This window comes from Natrix helvetica (genome assembly GCF_964273705.1).
Source record: "Natrix helvetica genome assembly, chromosome: 1".
NCBI classification, from domain to species: Eukaryota; Metazoa; Chordata; class Lepidosauria; order Squamata; family Natricidae; genus Natrix; species Natrix helvetica.
In genome coordinates, this window is record NC_138548.1 from 99,115,396 (window position 1) to 99,133,995 (window position 18,600).

Here is an 18,600-nt window from a genome sequence, read left to right on the forward strand (position 1 = left end):
ATCTATTGAATTCTGATACTGTAGCTTTCCTAAGTTTATGCAGTTCTATACAGTGGATCTATAGATAGCTTCTCCAACTAAAGCTTTTATCTGCTGTGATCTGTGGGTTCTGTTCTGCATGTAACTTCCATTTCTTAATCATGTTCTCATAACTGAAATTGCCATCTGGAAGCTTTTAGAGATTTTTAATAGTCTTTCCTGGGTTTTTAAGAGTAAATTGTCTTTTTTTCAAATGTTCAATTGCTTAGAGGACTCCATGATTGTTGAAAATAGGGAACAACAAGAGGTTAGAACAGGGGTGTCAAACTCAAGGCCCGGACCCTGGATCTGTCCATGGGGTACTTAGATCTGGCCTGCGGCGCTCCCAAGCTCCGTTTTCACTGGCAGAGGGTTGCAGGAGGTTGTGGCAGCTGAAACGGACCCTGGATCTGCCCACGGGATACTTAGATCTGGCCTGCAGCGCTCTCAAGCTCCGTTTTCACTGGCAGAGGGTTGCAGGAGGCTGTGGCAGCTGAAACGGAGCTCGGGAGCCTGTTTTCACTGACAGAGTACTCAGGCCTCCACAGGTGCCCCTGACAGGAGTGATGTCAAGCTTGCCACACCCACCCTCTCCCCCCCCCCAAAAAAATCAGACACAACCCTGATGTGGCCCTCAATGAAATAGAGTTTGACACTCCTTGGTTAGAAGATCAGAGAATTTATTCATCAATATTATTCTCTTCACCTGGTAATTGTAGGCCTAAGTAGTTAATCACCATTTGAGAACTGTTAGCAGTTCTGTAGTTTTTTTAAAGCAATGGAATTAACTAGAAGGGCATCCAAATGTCCTTCGGCTTCCATATTCAGTTTTTATTTTGAATAAGTAAATGGAAGCATCTAAATAATAATAATAATAATAATAATAATAATAATAATAATAATAATAACAACAACAACAACAACAACAACAACAACAACAACAACAACAACTTTTATTTCTAGACCGCACCCTTTCCTAGGCAGGACTCGGGGCGGTGTACAGTCATGTTAAAACCATATACAAATACATAGACATGAACATAGACATAGACGTCGACGTAGACGGAGGAGGTAAAAAATATACTGTACAATTCTTAGTTAAAATACAAATATTAAAATTCCCTTAAAAATTCCCCAATAAAATGTTTGCCAGGAGGTGGAAGATGGAACTGTCAATCGGCTAAGCCAGCTAGTCGATTGACAGTTCCATCTTCCACCTCCTGGCAAACATTTTATTGGGGAATTTTTAAGGGAATTTTAATATTTAAATAGTAAACCTGCATTCAGATTTGTAGAATGATATCATATTCAATGATGTAACTCATTGAGATTATGCTTGTTTAATTAGACATACATTAAAAAAATAATTTGACCAAGATTGCTGAAGTGTTAGCATTAAACTGTTACTGATTCAGTACTCTTTTCCATTTTTAAATGATTACTATAAGCAATGGCTCTGACATTACTGCCTTCATTTAGATTGAGTGATTGCTACATATATGTGGAGCATCACACTTTATCTGAAAGCCTTAAAAATAATTGTTAAAAAGTTCTGAATAGTGTGGTTGAATGAACTCCAACTGTGTTTATTGTTTCAAAGAATTAGTCACCTTAGAAACTCATAGTCTAATTTTATTAATTTGTATATTTCTCTTTTAATTTTTTTTGTCAGATTAACAAAGCCTTGAAACAGAAGTCTGATATAGAACACTATCGCAACAAATTGCGATTGAAAGCCAAGCGGAAAGGCTATTATGATTTCCCACAAATGGACAACAAGGGCTTGGAAAAAAAGATGTATGAAAAAACACAAAATGAAATAGACCATATTCTGGATCCTGATACAGACGGATCCTCTCCATTTGTAGAGCCCAAAAACAGGTGAGTAGCTTTTCTATGTATATTTGTAGACTGTCATGCAAATCTTCATGTTCCATAAAAAAGACAAAATGTGCTGTCTTGGTGTCATATGGTAGGTGTTAATGTGAAGTGACAAGTTCATTTGCATATGAATAGTGTTTTTGTGGTGTGCCATCTTCTGCTGAATGAGTTGTCATATTTTTAGTTGATAGGTGCATCATTTTTGAAGTAATAAAAGTGGAACAAGATGTTAATTTTTAAAAGTTGAAAAGCAGTATGTTTAAATGGAATAGTGTTCTATCTTTTCTGTTGATTATGACTGAAAATTTCTGTTACTTCCCACTATTAAGAGTTGGAATAAGGGCTCAGCCCCAATAACTTCTCTCCTATTCTGTTATAATATTAATAAAAACAGGATGCAAAAAAATAAAATAAAAAGTCAGTTTTCAGGGTATTAGTCAGTAGAGACCTTCATTTTATAATGTAGTGATAATACTGCAAAACACTGTTATAGGGATCTCCTTAGCAGCTTGTCAGTTAGACCCAACATGCATAGCAAAAGATAAAATAGTTCCTGAATTACATAAAAAGCCCTTTTAAAATTAATACAGATTACTGTAGAAATATAAATGAACAATGAATAGATTCATATAATCTATGTAAAGAATATGATGAAGTAATTGAATCATGTCTAAAAAATTAGAAAGAATCAAATGTGTAAAAATAATATTATCCGTATTATTACATATGTGGAAATTTATTTGTTTCTGCAGATTTTAGAAGAAATCATGGAAAATATTTTTCAACATAAATTTTCATGTTTGTTACATGATTGTTACACTAGAAAAATAGATTGTTATTAAGTGACAGTCATGGTTGTTAAGCAGTTTCATGAAAATATGAAAGTAAAATGTGGCCATGTGATTGGGCGACATTTCAAACAGCCATAAATATGGCCATGTTGCCAAGTCCTGAAGTTTGGTCATGTGATTATGGGGCTGGGGGGAGGACAACCATTGCAACTTCAGATTCAGGTCACAAGTCTTCTTTTTCAAGTAGATTGTAACTTCAAATGGTCACTTAGCAATAGGTTGTAAGTCAAAGACTACCTGTAATTAAAAAATATGGTTCTTACAAAATGAGTGAAAAATATAACAAAAAAGATAATATAAGGTATAATATATTGTTGCAATAAACAGCTATAATTCTGTAAATAATTATCTAATGTAAGCATTATACACACATATATCCGTGCACATTTGTGTATTCATTTCTAATAATCTTATTTTTTTTACCTATATTATTTTGAATATATGACTCCCATATTTTGTTGTATTTATCCATACAAAGTTTAAATCTATATGTAATCCTGTGCTGTCCTGCTCACTCATATGCATACATAATGGTGGTTTAGTGGGTTTATTAATATTACCCAGCAATTCCTTTCACCAAAACCCCAGAACTGTCCCAATTAAGTCTAGCCAAAAACAGACCAATGCTAGTCTACAGAGCAATGGCCAATGAGTCCACAAGGCACTTGAAAGATAAAACCAGGAAAGGAGGAACCAACGTTGCAATGGTACGGACATGCGGTCTTGATGCTCTGAGATCGCCACCGATACTTTTGCCGCTGGGTGGTCCAATCGGACCTAGACTGTCCCGAAGAGACTGTGAACAGGAAGACTATGTCTTGCTGATCTCAGGGACCCCGCAAAGTTCCTGATTGACCCAAGAGAAGGTTTTCAAGCTGGCGACAGAAGGCAGCCTAGGCTGATGAAGTTGGGACAGCTCCGGAACGGAAGGAAATGGAAGGAGAAAGTGTGTCCATCTGGAGAGGAATCCTTTCTATTTTGAAAAAGATGGCCCCCCAAAACCTTCCTTTTTTATGCTAAATTAAATCCTTAAGCAGAAGAAGTAATTGGCGCAATTGACCTGCATTGGATTGTTTTGGTTAGTATGCTTTTTTTCCCTTTTGTAATTACACTTTGTGGATTGAAGTGCTCGCAACTTTTTTTCTCTCCTCTTCTTAAAGTGAATGGACCGGTTTTTCTTCTTCGACTTTTTCTCCTTCTCTACTCTAATAAAAAATTCTATTATTTTCTATTAAACTCCATTTAAGAACTTTATTTCCCTTAAGCCTGAGACAACATCAGAGAGTGAAAGGAAGCAATACTGCCACTTGGAGGCTAGAGGCTAGAGTTTCTGAAACTACGCATTCGTTCCTGTTTCTCCTTTGATTTCATTGTCTTTGTACTTCAAAGTTCCGTAATTAAAAGTGATAAGAGACAAGGGCACAAAGTGTTTACACAGATGTCCTTTGAGAGCCTTATCGGCACTAGGAGAGGGGGAAAAATATCATTTGTAATCTTTCTTGTGAAGATTACAAATGATTATATATATATATATATATATATATATATATATATATATATATATATATATATATATATATATATATATATATATATATATATGTCTTGAAAGCTAGAGTGGCAGTAATTTACAATTTGGAAATATGGATCAATTTTCAGAAGAGGAAACTTTAACTTTGCAAAAGATTTGGGATGGAATTCAAAAGTAACTGGGAGGTAACTGGGAGAATTGAGAAGAAGATAGTTTATACTAGAAAAAAATGATGGAGATGGAGCCCCAAAAATTGAAGAGACAAATGAATACAAAGATAAGAAAACTAATGATTTGATTTACGTAGTGAAAGTGGTTGAAAGCAAAAAAATGGGAGTATGGAAAAGGGAATTTGATGGACTGGAGCTCTACCTCAAATTTCAAGGCACAGAAGAAGAAAAAAGGGAAAAATGATGGTTTTAAGGAGAGAAACCTTAACAGAAGCACGATTGACAATCAATGATAAAGTAATTAAAGTAGCAATGGAAGGCGCCGAGATTACCTGAGAGATGCAACAAGTAACAAGGTGTGGAGAGATGTCCATAAAAACTTTACCAAGGAAATAAACAGAAGATTAATTCCACAAATGGCAAAAGAAATAAGACTATATGCCTTCTGGAAGGATGCAGGTTGATAAATAAAAGTTGATAATAAAAAAGTAGCTAAGTTTGGTGATTAGTAAGTAGGAATTTAGTAATTTTTAGATTGCTTTGTTAAATAAATAGTTGATAATGGTAACAAGGTACATATTTATGTTGGCTGGAGGTGAAGTTGGATATAAGTAATAAATGATTTTGTTAACAAATATTAATGATAACAATAATAATGAAATGATAAGAGATATAGTTAACAATACACACACACACACACACACACACACACACACACACACACACACACATATATATATATATATATATATATATATATATATATATATATATATATATTATAAGGAATTTGGATATAAATTGCAAACAGTGACTTGGGGAAAAAAGGCTTAGAAATGTTGTTAATTAATTCTTATTTTGAATCTGTTATAAAGGTGTAATGTTATTGGGTATATGAAAGTTGATAACAAAAATTAACTAAATCTTATAATTAGTAAGTAATAATTTAGTAACTAAAGGATTTTCGTAAATGATTTTTGTAATAATTAATGAAATGCCATCAGGTGGTTTTGTTTTTAACTATGGATTATTTTAGGCAAAAGGACACTAAAACAACTTCAGTCAAATGAGAACTATGCTACGTTGATAGTAAGACTCATTAAGAATCTTTGACATTTGATATGAATATAAGTAATGACCGTGGAAGAGATGCACGAAAGCTAATTGTAACCAATTGACACACTTTCTACAAGATGTAATGTAAGATGATGATTTTTTTTTGTGTTGTTTGTTTAATAAAAAAAAATTCTTGCAAAAAAAAGAAAGAAAGATAAAACCAGCAGGCAAAATTAAATCCACAATACAAGAGGATTCATGAGGCAAGAAAAGTCCAGAGTTCACAAGGCATGATCTAAAGTCAAGGCACACAGCTAGGAAATGAACATGTTCCCAGCATTGCCTCCATCTGTATGCTGCGTTAAATAGCCAGCTTCTAGTGCAGCCCATCAAGAAGGTTGAGGCTTCCTCCTCACAAGGACTTGGGTTGAACTTCACTGCTCCAGCCTTTTCTCTGCCTTACATGTTCTTGGATCAGGTGCAGAAGGCAGTTTCTCATTGCTGACCAGCTGAAGCTGCATGCTTTCCCTATCTGAAGTCTCAGGGCTGTCCTGACGCAGCTGTGCTTCAGCCAAATCCTTCTCAGATGGCTGCTCGGAGCCATTGACACCCCTCCATATGTGCCTGGAATTGGTTCATCCTCCTCAGAGCTGACATCTGGAGAGGTATCTGGAGAAGCATCAGGGGGAGTCATCACATATCCACTCATAAGTAGCAAATGTAATCAAATCTTCAGTCCATTGATTAAATTGGACTATACATTTATATTTCCAGTGTTGCATTATGAGTCTTTTAGGTATAATAAGAGCATGAAGAATCCATTTATAAATGGTACATGTACTAGTTATTTAATTCAAAGATTATTACTGTTTCTCCCCGGAAATACGACATGCCCTGAAAATAAGGCCAAGCTTGAGTTTGGTGCTGCCCTTAATATACGTCCTCCCTTGAAAATAAGCCCTAGTAAAGGGATGGGTGTGGCCAACACAGGAGGAAGCCCTTCCCTTCACCGGTCACCTCAGGGCTTCTTGGCCCTTTAATCAGGTAGCTGAGCCGCTCCATTCATGAAACAGCTGATTCACAGGTGTCACTGAGGCCTCTGCCTCCAGCAAGTATGGTTGCTTTTGCAGCCAATTGTGGCTGCAAAAGAAGCCGGAGGCCAAGTGACACACCCCACACGCCTCACGCCCTCCTTACCTAATGGTGACGGTCACAGCAGGCAATTTCGTCCACGGAACAGGAAAGGAAGGCATAGAAATCCATACCTTCCAACATGAATGGGGCCATACGGGTGGGGTCAGTGGGCTTGCTGCCTCCTGCACCTGAAAAATAATAAGGCCAAGCCCTTATTTTGGGGGTCGAAAGAAAATACGACCCTGTCAGAGAAACACAGTATCTTCTGAAAAATTTATTTTTTTTAGTTACACTTATATCTTTTGCTATTTTCTCCCAAAACATTAAATGTAGAACAGTGTAAAAATATCTGTTTTAAAGAAGTATTATCCTTCTTATATATCTAACCCAAAGCTGTTCTAGGCTGTCCTTTTCTGTACAGGCCAAATGTTAAACTCTATATCTATTTTTTGTTGTATGTGAAATGAAAAGAAAATGCGCCCAGGTGACTACTTTGCAACACTTCAATTTGAATCCAAAGATATCAAGGGCCCAAATTTTTGAATGGGAAGCATATGCATATACATGTTATAACCAAAGTAGAATGGTTATGCATCATAGAAAAATAAGATTAAAAATAAGAAGGAAAATTATTTGAAAGATGAATTGAAATATTTTCAGATGTAAATGGTTAGATGCCCATGTACTGCTATATATAAATGCAGAGGAAGAATTGTTTAAAGCAAAAGAAAGATAGGGCAATGATTCCAGTTCTTAGATGTGAAAGATATAAAATACATAAAACTTGAAAAGATATAAATTGTCAATGTTTAAATTTTCACTCAGAACTATATGGTAAACCACATAATAAATATATCAGATGATGATATAAAGGACTTTTAAAGTAGAATAAACTTAATTGTACTTAGATGATACACAAAAACAACTGTTATTTGCCTCAGTATTGGAGGCAGCTAGTAAATAATTTTAAAAGTGGCAAGGGGATGGTTTTCCTTATAAAGTGATATAAAATATTTATAGATCTTTTGGTGCCAAAACTGTCAATTGTATGATGAAATACTTGATAAGGGAATATTATCAGAGGCATTTAATCAGATTTATATTACAATAAGAACAAAATCAGGTAAAGATTATATCCAATCTGCTCTCAGCCGTTCATTGATTATGTTTACACAAAGATTTTAATTGCAGCGTTAGCAAATAGATTACAGCAAGTGTTACCATTCGTTATTAAAAATGATCAAGTAGGTATTATATAAACTAAACAAACAGCAGGTAATATTAGGTTAGTTAGATAGATTTAACAGATTTTTTTTAAAAGACCATGTGTAATCCTGTCATTAGATGGCAAAAAAACCTTTGACAAAATACATAGAGAGTACATGTTTTCTCTTTGTACTAAACACTTTAGTCATCTTGAAAGGGAATGGATATGTTTGTTTCTTGTTCTGTATTTTCTTTCTTTTATTGAAAGAAATGACAATCATCCTCTGAATTATGATGATTGTCACCAAAATGCATTATGCAGACAGATCTTATAAATCAATATTTATTTGTATGTTTTGTATACATTACACCAAAAACAAATTGGGTTGCACATTGTATAAGAACCAGCTCAAGTCTTTTAAACAGTTCTCTGAGTATTTCTTGCTATATATTCAATTTTTAAAATCCTTACATTATTTTCTATGTTGACCTCAGCCAGCCCTGTGCTTATGCCTTTTGTTAGTACTAATACTTCCTTCATTAGTAAGCCTTCTCTATTTCAGCTAATTATAATCTCAAGACAATTTCACAAAGGTTGCTGTTCATTATAATCAGTGTTGTAATATACCTCTATCCCCTTTCCCATTAATAGTTTCACAATTAGATCAAGGAATGCCTAATAATCTCTTTGAAAACAGTGTCATTAATTATTTAATCACTTGAGTGTGCAACTGGTGTCAGCCCATTATTGCTGTCTTACATGTATAAGAGAAAGAGTAACAGCAAAGAAAAATTAAGGAGGCTCATAATATTTTGATTTAAAATACACTATGAAAAATTGAGGGTTGTTTCATATGATCGTCTGTCGTCCCAGCTTTTCAGTCTTGCTTTTATAAAAAAGCACTTTCAGGAATTTTTATCATTGCCATTTATTTTGGTTTACTGGTTGGAACAGTTAATTTCAGAATTTAACCTCTCTCTGGGTTTCCACTTGAAACTATTATTTTTGATTCCATTGAAATCCTGCTCCAGTATATATATATATATATATATATATATATATATATATATATATATATATATGTATGTATGTATGTATGTATGTATGTATGTATGTATGTATGTATGTATGTGTGTGTATATATATATATATATATATATATATATATATATATATATATATATATATATATATATATATATATATAATAGATAGAATTATTTTATCTGTTAAAAGCTCATGTAGTTAATTGCATTTTAAAAATAGCTAGAAAATCAATTTTGAGATTATCTGGGCTTCCTATAGTAGAGTAGTATTATTGATCAACTTTGTCCTGATCAAGCAGAGCTAAGTTTATAGGACTTAATCAGACAAATCTTCTTGGCACTTTATTGATTTTAAACTTTTGTTATTGGAAATAATTTAGTCTTTCTGCTCTTGCTCTTTTGTGAAGTTCTGTTATCTGTTAGGGATTTTAGAGAAATCAGTTGAGGCTCCCAACATAGATAGTAATCTATTTTTAGGAGAAAATTTTAAGAGAATTCAAATAAAGAGTGGTAGTTATTGCTTGGCTATTGGAGATGCAATACAAAAATTGCTTGGCTATTGGAGATGCAATATAAAAATTGAAACTAATAATGTATAGGATCTGTGATCATCCTACTGTTGCCACAGTTGAAGTTTATGTTCACAAAATTATTAACATAACTATAGATTGTTCACTGTGTGTAAAGATAGTATATCGCTATCTGCAGTATTTTAGATCTGTCAAATCTCCAAGAACTGCGAACATAGTTCATGCAAAGCTTATCAAAATAATTACTATATAACTTCATGAGTAGAAATATATAGCTGCATTGCAGTAATGTTGACACAGTAATTCATTGCTGTAATATTTAAACTTGGTTTTTCCAAAAAGAGGCAATGAAAAAGATTTCTGTTGTTGTTTTATGATTTTTTTTCAGCTGGTCCACTTTGATGAAGTAGTCATATTTATGTTGAAAGGAACAAAGAATTCCTGGTGGTGTGTGTGTATGTGTCTATATATCATCTATATCATCTATATCATCTATCTATCTTTTTTTTCATCCTACCTGGAGAATAATAGAAGAAACAATGAACTGTAGTCTATTCTTCTTCAGTGGGAAGTTTTGAGAGTTGGATTCTCAAGTTCTCAAATAGAATCTGTTTGTATTTGTTGCAAACTTATCTTTTAACATAAAGATGTACTCTCAGTATGAGTAAAATGAGGATATATCTGCACAGTTAATTACCGTCACTTTCTGTGAGTTTACTAATTCAGAGTGATATGAAGTGCCATGACTGCTTAATCTTGATAAAGAAAAATAAGACAATGTTTGTTCTATTACTTATTTATTAATTTGATTTAGATCTATACGACTATAAAGTAACTCCACATTTCAAAAATACATAGTGTAGGTATATTAGAGAGTCCTCAGATAGTCAGTAATATATTCCATACAACACTTAATTGAACTTTTATATTAAGCAGATTTGATACCTTGCCTTCTGCCCTTCTGACAGAAATTCAATAGTACATTTACATAAGAGGATATCTACTCTTGACCTCTGAGAGAAATTGAATTGATTGTGCACATTTTATAATGTCCTTTATATTCACATGTGGTACAAAGTTTAATTATAGTACTTTAACCTCCAGGCATCACAAAACACCATCACAACAATCTTATTCTCTGCCTTTAACAGATACCTCAGAAATACCCTTACCCAGGAAAGTAGTAGAATTCTGATCACTATTGCTGTTCAGCAAGTGGGTATTAGCATCACTATTGCTGTTCAGCAAGTGGGTATTAGTATAGTCTCTGCTGTTGTCTTGAATTTTATTGATGCTATACTGTTAAATTTCAATTTGGTTACATTACAAAGGAGTGGCCATGAAAGCTAATAAATTTTGAATTCATTACTCTTATTTTTTGCAATAAAATTATATTATGTAATTTAAAATAATAAGTATTGAAACATAATTCAGAGATTTTAGATTTAGTTGTTTTAGTAATTTTACATTTATTTGATTAACAATCTTCAGAGCAGAGAAAATTATTCTGGTTTAAGAATCCTTTTGAATAATTTACTTCTCATTTATATTTAGAATTTGAAGGTTCTTTTCTATTATGTTTTGAAACTGCAAATAGCAGTGATCACTGAGTACAATTAAGATTTGATTGATTGATTTGTTTCAGACATGAGTTTTGATTAAAGCTGTAATGAAAAATTATATAGCTAAGATCTGGTAATAGGTAACATCACTTCCAATGTGCATGGCACATGCTCGTTGTTTGCCATAGTAAATTAACAAACTTACATTTTAGCAAGAAAGTATCTTTACTTGTTTCCATAACATGTAAAACTGTACTATATTAATGAGTAAAAGGAAATTTCATAATTCTTTCATTTTTTTTTCATTTATTCATCCCAGATTTTTGTTTCAGCCTAAAAAAAGACTATAATCCCTGACCACAAGTATTTTCAGACTCAAGTTACTTGACTTGAGCTGAGAATGGGGTGTAAACTTGTTTCTTTTTTAGGAATTAAGAAGCATTCATCACATGAAAAGCTTTCATCCGTAAACTTTTCCCTTTGCACATAGGTAGGGAAAAACTAGAATGAGCCTTCTCAGCAAAAACGTTATAAACACTCTACTCTAAATATGTCTGGATATCCCATATTAGTCTTCAACTCTGGTGTGGACTGGAAATCATGCCTTTCATTTTGAACTTATCCTCTGAGTTTGTTATAATTTTCTTTCATAGCTTGATCAATATTATATTTTGGGTGTAATTCATAATGTTCCATATTATTCACAATTTGATAATATTTTGATTAAATGTCCCACATTTGACACTATCACATAAAATTCCATCAGGTTCAGTATCTTGTAAATTAGGAAAGGTCCTTCTGAGAATCTCCAACACATAAAAATGCTATGGTGGTAGATAATCACTCTGTCTTCTTCCTTTTGATTATGTCTAAATTCTGCTAGTTGGTTCAGTTAACCTGATTCTTTGGGTATCTTGCCTACTTTTCTTGAAATCAGCTAAACGCTACAAATTAAATAGAGCTATTTATTTGGATATGTTAGTTCTGATCCAACCAATTCTCAAATGTTTCCCATTTACTTAGAACTTTAATGGTTTCTAAAAACCTTTCTCTAAAATATAAATATGAGAATTATGAGCAAATGAATAAATGAAAGGCACATATGAATATAAGCACATATGAAGATTGGTTGCAGGAATTGGGTATGTCCAGTTTAGTGAAAAGATGAACTAGGGGAGACATGATAACAGTGTTCCAATATTTGAGGGGCTGCCACAAAGATGAGGGGGTCAAACTATTTTCCAAAACACCAGAAGGAAAAATAAGAAACAATGGATGAAAACTAATCAAGGAGAGAAGCAACCTAGAACTAAGGAAAAATTTGCTAACAGTGAGAACACCAACCAGTGGAATAGCTTACCTTCAACAGTTGTGGGGGGCCCATTGCTGGAGGTTTTCAAGAAAAGACTAGACAGACATTTGTCTGAAATGGTATAAAATATCCTGCTTGAGCAGGGTGTTGGACTAGATGACATTTGAGGTCCCTTCCAATTCTTATTCTGTGTTCTATGTTCTACCTTCACATATTTTGCTGTTTCAAGTGTGGAAGAAGGACATGCAATCAAATTCAATAGAAAATCAGAGAAATGCCTTGAAGAAGAATGTACAGTCTGTGAAGGTTGTGCAATCTGTTATATATAGTCTGTTAAATTCTTCCAATATATGATGTTTAAAGTACACGGTCTTTTCTTAAAATTAAATTCCTTAATGAGCTTCAATTCTTTCATTTATACAATTTTAAAAGCATTGTTTATATTGAACATTGTGTTACGGCTACTGTGTAACAGAAAATCAGCTGAAATCGATTTGTGGATCCCATGATCAAATTTGATAGGCATGGAGATAAAGCACAGTTCAATTAATTTTATGTTGTTTTGTTTATTGAATTGATATTTATCAGATGTCAATTTAATTTGGATTGTGGGCAATAACCAACATTGTTTGAATGGATTTTCACTCAAAAGGAGATCACCTGTTCTCTGTTCTCTTGCAACTCCTCAATCTACCTTAGGACTACCTCAGGAAGTCTAAAATGCTCTAGAGTGGTGGACTCCATTCCACCAGTAAATGGACATAATAAAATCCAGTCCTATTTACAATATTTGGTTTTAGACTAAGAGTTTGGATTGAGTTGTCACTTATCTGAATGACCAGCTAATTTAATTTAAAGATTGTTGGGTTATTATCATTATTGCCTTCTATGAATCTAGATATATTCACAAGGCGATATCCAGTTTACATCTAGGTTTCTACCATCACAAACAATGCATATTTTAATTAATGCTGTAGATTTTGAATTGATACATATCGATATCAATTATGCCACTAATAATTGTTCATAAATTAATATAGGCTAAATATCAAAGCAATTTATTAATGTTTTGTCCTGTTTTATTCACATGTTAAGTATTTTCTTTTTCTATAGGCAGCAAACAAAGACCTCAGTTTACCGAAGCAGACAATCTTTGAACAGTCCTAGTCCAGGAGAAACTGAAATGGATCTTCTAGTTACACGTGAAAGACAGAGACGTGGTATCCGCAATAGTGGATATGATGTAAGTGTATGGAAACTGCATTTGTTGCGCATATTGCAATGTTAATAAATTGTTTTAGAAGGATTACAGTAAATTTAAAGTTTATCTTAACAAAATGATATATTTGCATATTTGCAGCTTTGAGTCTGCAATGGGAATCAATATTTTGCAAAAGGTTTATAAAATCTGCTCCTGAAATCAGGTTGAATGTAATATGTTCATATTTATAGATTTAGAAGATTTATATATTTTCTCCCCCCAAAAATTAAATTGACCATCATTTGTATGTTTCAGAACAATTGTGAATTATTACTTATACCTTCTGTTGAGATGCTTAATTTACATTCACATTGGCATCCTTCAGTCTCAAAAGACTATGGTATCGTGCTCTGGAAAGAGGTTCTAATGCAGCATCTGGTGTGGCTTAAAAATCCAGTTCGGGAGTGGCAATCCCTTCCACACTGAGGGCAGATACATTCTGCCCAGTCCCCAGATTTCGCTGGTTCTGGGACTGCCTCTTTGCCTCAGCCTGCTGAACAAGTGTCTCTTCGAATTGGAGAAGGCCATGCTGCATCTTTAGCCTCCAACAATCAGAGGTCAAGGTTTCCCAGCTGTTAATGTCCATTCCCAAAGCCTTTAGATCCCTTTTGCAGATATCCTTATATTGCAGCTGTGGTCTCCCTCTGGGATGCTTTCCCTGCACTAATTCTCCATACAGGAGATCTTTTGGAATCCGACCATCAGCCATTCATTCCAACATGCCCTAGCCAGCGTAGACGTTGCTGTTTCAATAGTGTATAAAGTAAATTGTAGAAATTTCAGCACGTTCCAAGATCTGTGCTATTTGGATCTTTGTCATGCCAGTTGATGGCAAAAATACATTGGAGACAGCGCATATGAAAGTTGTTCAAATTGAAAAACCAATATAAATTTTAGTTTGTTTTCGTAGATTTTCACGGGTGTAGGTATGCTGGTCTTGTTGTATTCGGGTCTTTTCCTGTGTAAGATTGAGATTGTCTTGGCAACATTTCAGCGAAGTCTCACTCGCCATCTTCAGGCTGGGTTTTGGGCTTAAAGTGTGATCGGAGCTGCTGTCTTTCTATAAATCTTGGTGTGGGTGTGTAGAGTGCTGGCTTTGTTTCAGTAAGTGGAATGATTGGTTGTGTGGTTGTATCATGATTGATAGATTGGTTCTGATTGGTGCTGGCTGTGTGTCTATTGTTGTTTCATGTTATAACGGCCTGGATGGTGGGGCTCGTTTGTTGACTAGGGCTGGTTTCCAGATGTCTGGTAGGCGGGAGATATCATCATGTTTATTCATGTTATGGGGGTTTTTCACTATTTCGATAGCTTCCATAATTATTCTCTTGTTGAAGTGTTCTGTTTTGGAGATTAACCTGGTTCCTTCAGAATTACAGGACATGTAATTTTGTAATACTCACTCGGTGTATGGCGAGTGAGACCTCGCTGAAACGTTGCCAAGACAATCTCAATCTTACATGGGAAAAGACCTGAATACAACAAGACCAGCATACCTATAGCCGTGAAAATCTTAATTTCTTTTGATTAAGTTGCTAAAACTTTAGACAGTCTCCCCCAGTGTGGTGACTTAAAATGAATTGGATAATAACAGGTTTGCATGACATATGGACTGTGGTCTGCGTGTAGCCTGCCAAGTAACCTTCTGCAGCCAGCCAACATTTTTTGAAAGCTGAAGAAATGCTAAGTATACTATTTATTTGGAAGCAAACCTTACAGTGTGTGTTGTATATTGTGAAATACCCCCCCCAAATATAATCCCTGATGAAATTGTGGGATAAAACATCATGCCCTTGCTAAATTAAACTGTAATGAGAAAAAAATCAAAACTGCCAGTTTACTGTGGGGGAATCTCCCTAGTGAAAACCAGATTTTCATGAATATAAACACTGAAATTGAGATTGTTATTGAAATGAGCTTTAAAATTGCAAGAGAAATAACTGTTGATGGAAAATGTTTTACAGTAGGCAGCTTTTTAAAACAGTGTCTTGTATACAGATTGCTGTGCCCAATTTTTTGCTGAGAAAAGAAAGCAATATTTGTGTGCAGCATTTTGTTAATATAAAAGGTGAAGTAATAAAGTTTCTTGAAAATGAATTAGAAAAACAGCTTGTAAATGAAGAGTGGAACCGTAATATCTTTTTCTTTTGCAATGTCACAACTCTGAATCTGAATAATCTGAATCTTCCCAGATTCAAGGAAAAGATCAACTAATCTTTAATATGTATAATTCAATAAAAGCATTAAAATGAAATTATATATTTTGAAGGGACAACTCAAAAAAGCAGAACTGGATCAGTTTCTTATTTATATTCAGCATAGTCCTTATCAGGTGCACTGAGTTAGGAAAAAACTAAGGCGAGCATTTTAGCCTTCTGATTGAGGAATTCCATGAAACATTTGCTTTGACCGAAGAATGTGCTCAGTTAAATATGATTAAAAATCCATTTTCTGTAAATCCAGAAGAAAAACCGATAAATTTTAAACAGAAATAATCCACTTTTCATTGTTACGAACTTATAAATCAAAATTTAAGGAGAACAAATGTTTAGAAAAGGAAAAATTTACTGGCTAAAACTGAGAAAAACCTTTTGCATTTTTGGAAATCTATTTATATGCAAACAAATATTTTAAACAGTTTAAGAATATCAACTTTTCATTTAATCCAATAAAAAAAGTATTGCTGAAAAAATGATGCAATATATTGCATTTATTTATTCATGTTTTTTGTACTACACACATAGTATCACAATTTTCATATTTTCTAGTAATAACCTAATTTTCTCCAGACTCTTCCTTTGTGAGCTGTGGTTATTTAATGTATCAGTGTGATCCTTTCTCTGTTTGATTTGGCTGGATTAAAAGTTTTCCTCACATTCTAATACAGGTAGTCATTCTGGCCAAGGCATTGGAATCCTAGAGCAACACAGGGCCTGATGTTAGACAAGATGCATTACAGAGTTATAGACTAAATTTCAGGTTCTTACATAATGATAGTTCAGTGCCCCAGATACTTGTTCTTTCTTATAATAGATATACAGACTAAATGGATACGACTATACTTTGTTATATAAATAATTTATGTCCAAGTATCTTGATACCAACTTAAGTTGCACTATGTTTTACTTTATTTATTTATTTTGTCAAGTATGAATTAGATAACGGATATAAGTATAGACATGATTATGAATACATGAAATGAATATGAACGCAAGGGAATATTAGGACAGGGATAGTAGGCATTCTGCTGTGCTTATGCAGGCCCCTAAAACAGTGGTGAAATTCAATTTTTTTTACTGCTGGTTCTGTGGGTGTGGCAGGGGAAGGATACTGCAAAATATCCATTCCCACCCCATTGAAGGGGAAGGACACTGCAAAATCTCAATTCCCTCCCCACTCCGGGGGGAAGGATATTGCAAAATCTCCATTCCCACCTGACTCTGGGGCCAGAGGTGGTATTTTCCAGTTCTCCGAACTACTCAAAATTTCCGCTACCAGTTCTCCAGAACCTGTCAGAACCTGCTGAATTTCACCGCCTTAAAGACTTCTTAGGAATGGGGTGAGGTCGACAGTAAACAGTCTAAGGTTCTTCTTTGAATGGGTACTACTTCAGTGAATGTGTGAGCAAAATTCTTTCAGTTATATTTCTAACTATTTGATAGTTAGGAGATTTTGATTTATTTATTATGTAGCATCAAGTTGTTTTTGACTTGTAGTGACCATCTGAATAGATTTTCTCCATGATGATCTAGTCTTAACCTGGTTTTTCAGATAAAGTCTTCTAATGGAGCACTCATAGTCACTGCAATTGAGTTCATCCACCTTGCTGCTAGTCATCCTCTTCTTTTTTTTCCTTCCACCTTTCCCAGCATTGCAGCACTTTCTAGACAGCATAACATGTCCAAAGGAGGATAATTTGAATTTTGTTATTTGTGCCTTGAATGAAAATTCTGAATTAATTTGTTTGATAATCCATTGGTTTATTTTCTTGTCTGTTCATAGTATTTTCAGAGGGCTTCTCCAGCACCAAAGCTCAAAGGAGTCATGCTCTTCCTAGCCTTCTTCTTTAGATGATTGTTTGAATCAGTGTTTCTTGAACACTGGAATCTTAGTGTCCGTGAAATCAATATGTTGAAAAATAATACAATATTAAAATCTCCTCAAACAATCATGAGACATGATAGGTGCAATGAATGCATCATGTTTACTTTTTAATAATGAAAATGTTGAGAAATATAACCCATGCAAACAAAAACTCATTTGCCATATTCCATAATTTTTAAAAGTTGGAAGGGTCTTGAGAGAAAACAAGGTTAAGAAACACTGATCAAAATCATGGAGAAGTTTAAGGGAAAGACAAGAGAAAATGGGAGCTAGTTCTTAAACATCAGAATTCTTACCATATTACAGTATTTAATGTCTTTTGTCACAAACTCTGATAAGTAAGCTGGTATGAAACTATTAAAGATATATTTTATCAATGATACCAAATGTAAAGCCCTATCAGCTATAGTATTCAAAATTGCTATGACACAGTCCTCTGCAATAGTAAAATTTATCCTTCTTTCTTTGCATTGCCTTTTGTGTTTAAATATGCAATGAAATTCCGTTTTAATGGATTAATTGGAATACTGTTTATTAAACAAGGAAGCATATCATCAGTGATTTATATTTTCAAGATAACATTATTATTAAAATAATGCAAAATATTTCAGTTGAGCAATGATGTCATTATGTAAAAGCCATAAATTGGTACAGTAGATATGATTGATATTATGCAAATGATGTAAATTGTGAGGGAAATTTGCTCCATTAAATGCATGGTCCATTTCATGCAAGGACCATTTATTAAGATCCAGTAAATCAAATGTTACTGTAGTATAACCACTGGTAGAATGATCTAATAGAGATAAAGTAATTAAGCATTTTGTTTACTATAGAAGGAAACCTAGGGCTCTCTCTCTCTCTCTCTCTCTCTCTCTCTCTCTCTCTCTCTCTCTCTCTCTCCCTCTCCCTCTCCCTCTCCCTCTCCCTCTCCCTC

The 18,600-nt window shown here is 34.0% G+C and overlaps 1 protein-coding gene across 1 annotated transcript in view; it reads left to right on the top strand.

The window, feature by feature from the left end:
• The window catches only part of KIAA1549L (KIAA1549 like), a 97,228-nt gene that overhangs the window by 55,464 nt on the left and 23,164 nt on the right, over positions 1–18,600 (top strand). The window contains exons 14-15 of the mRNA XM_081951958.1: positions 1,691–1,899; positions 13,412–13,541. Coding sequence (XP_081808084.1) covers positions 1,691–1,899; positions 13,412–13,541 — 339 coding nt within the window. The remainder of the gene's footprint in view (positions 1–1,690; positions 1,900–13,411; positions 13,542–18,600) is intronic.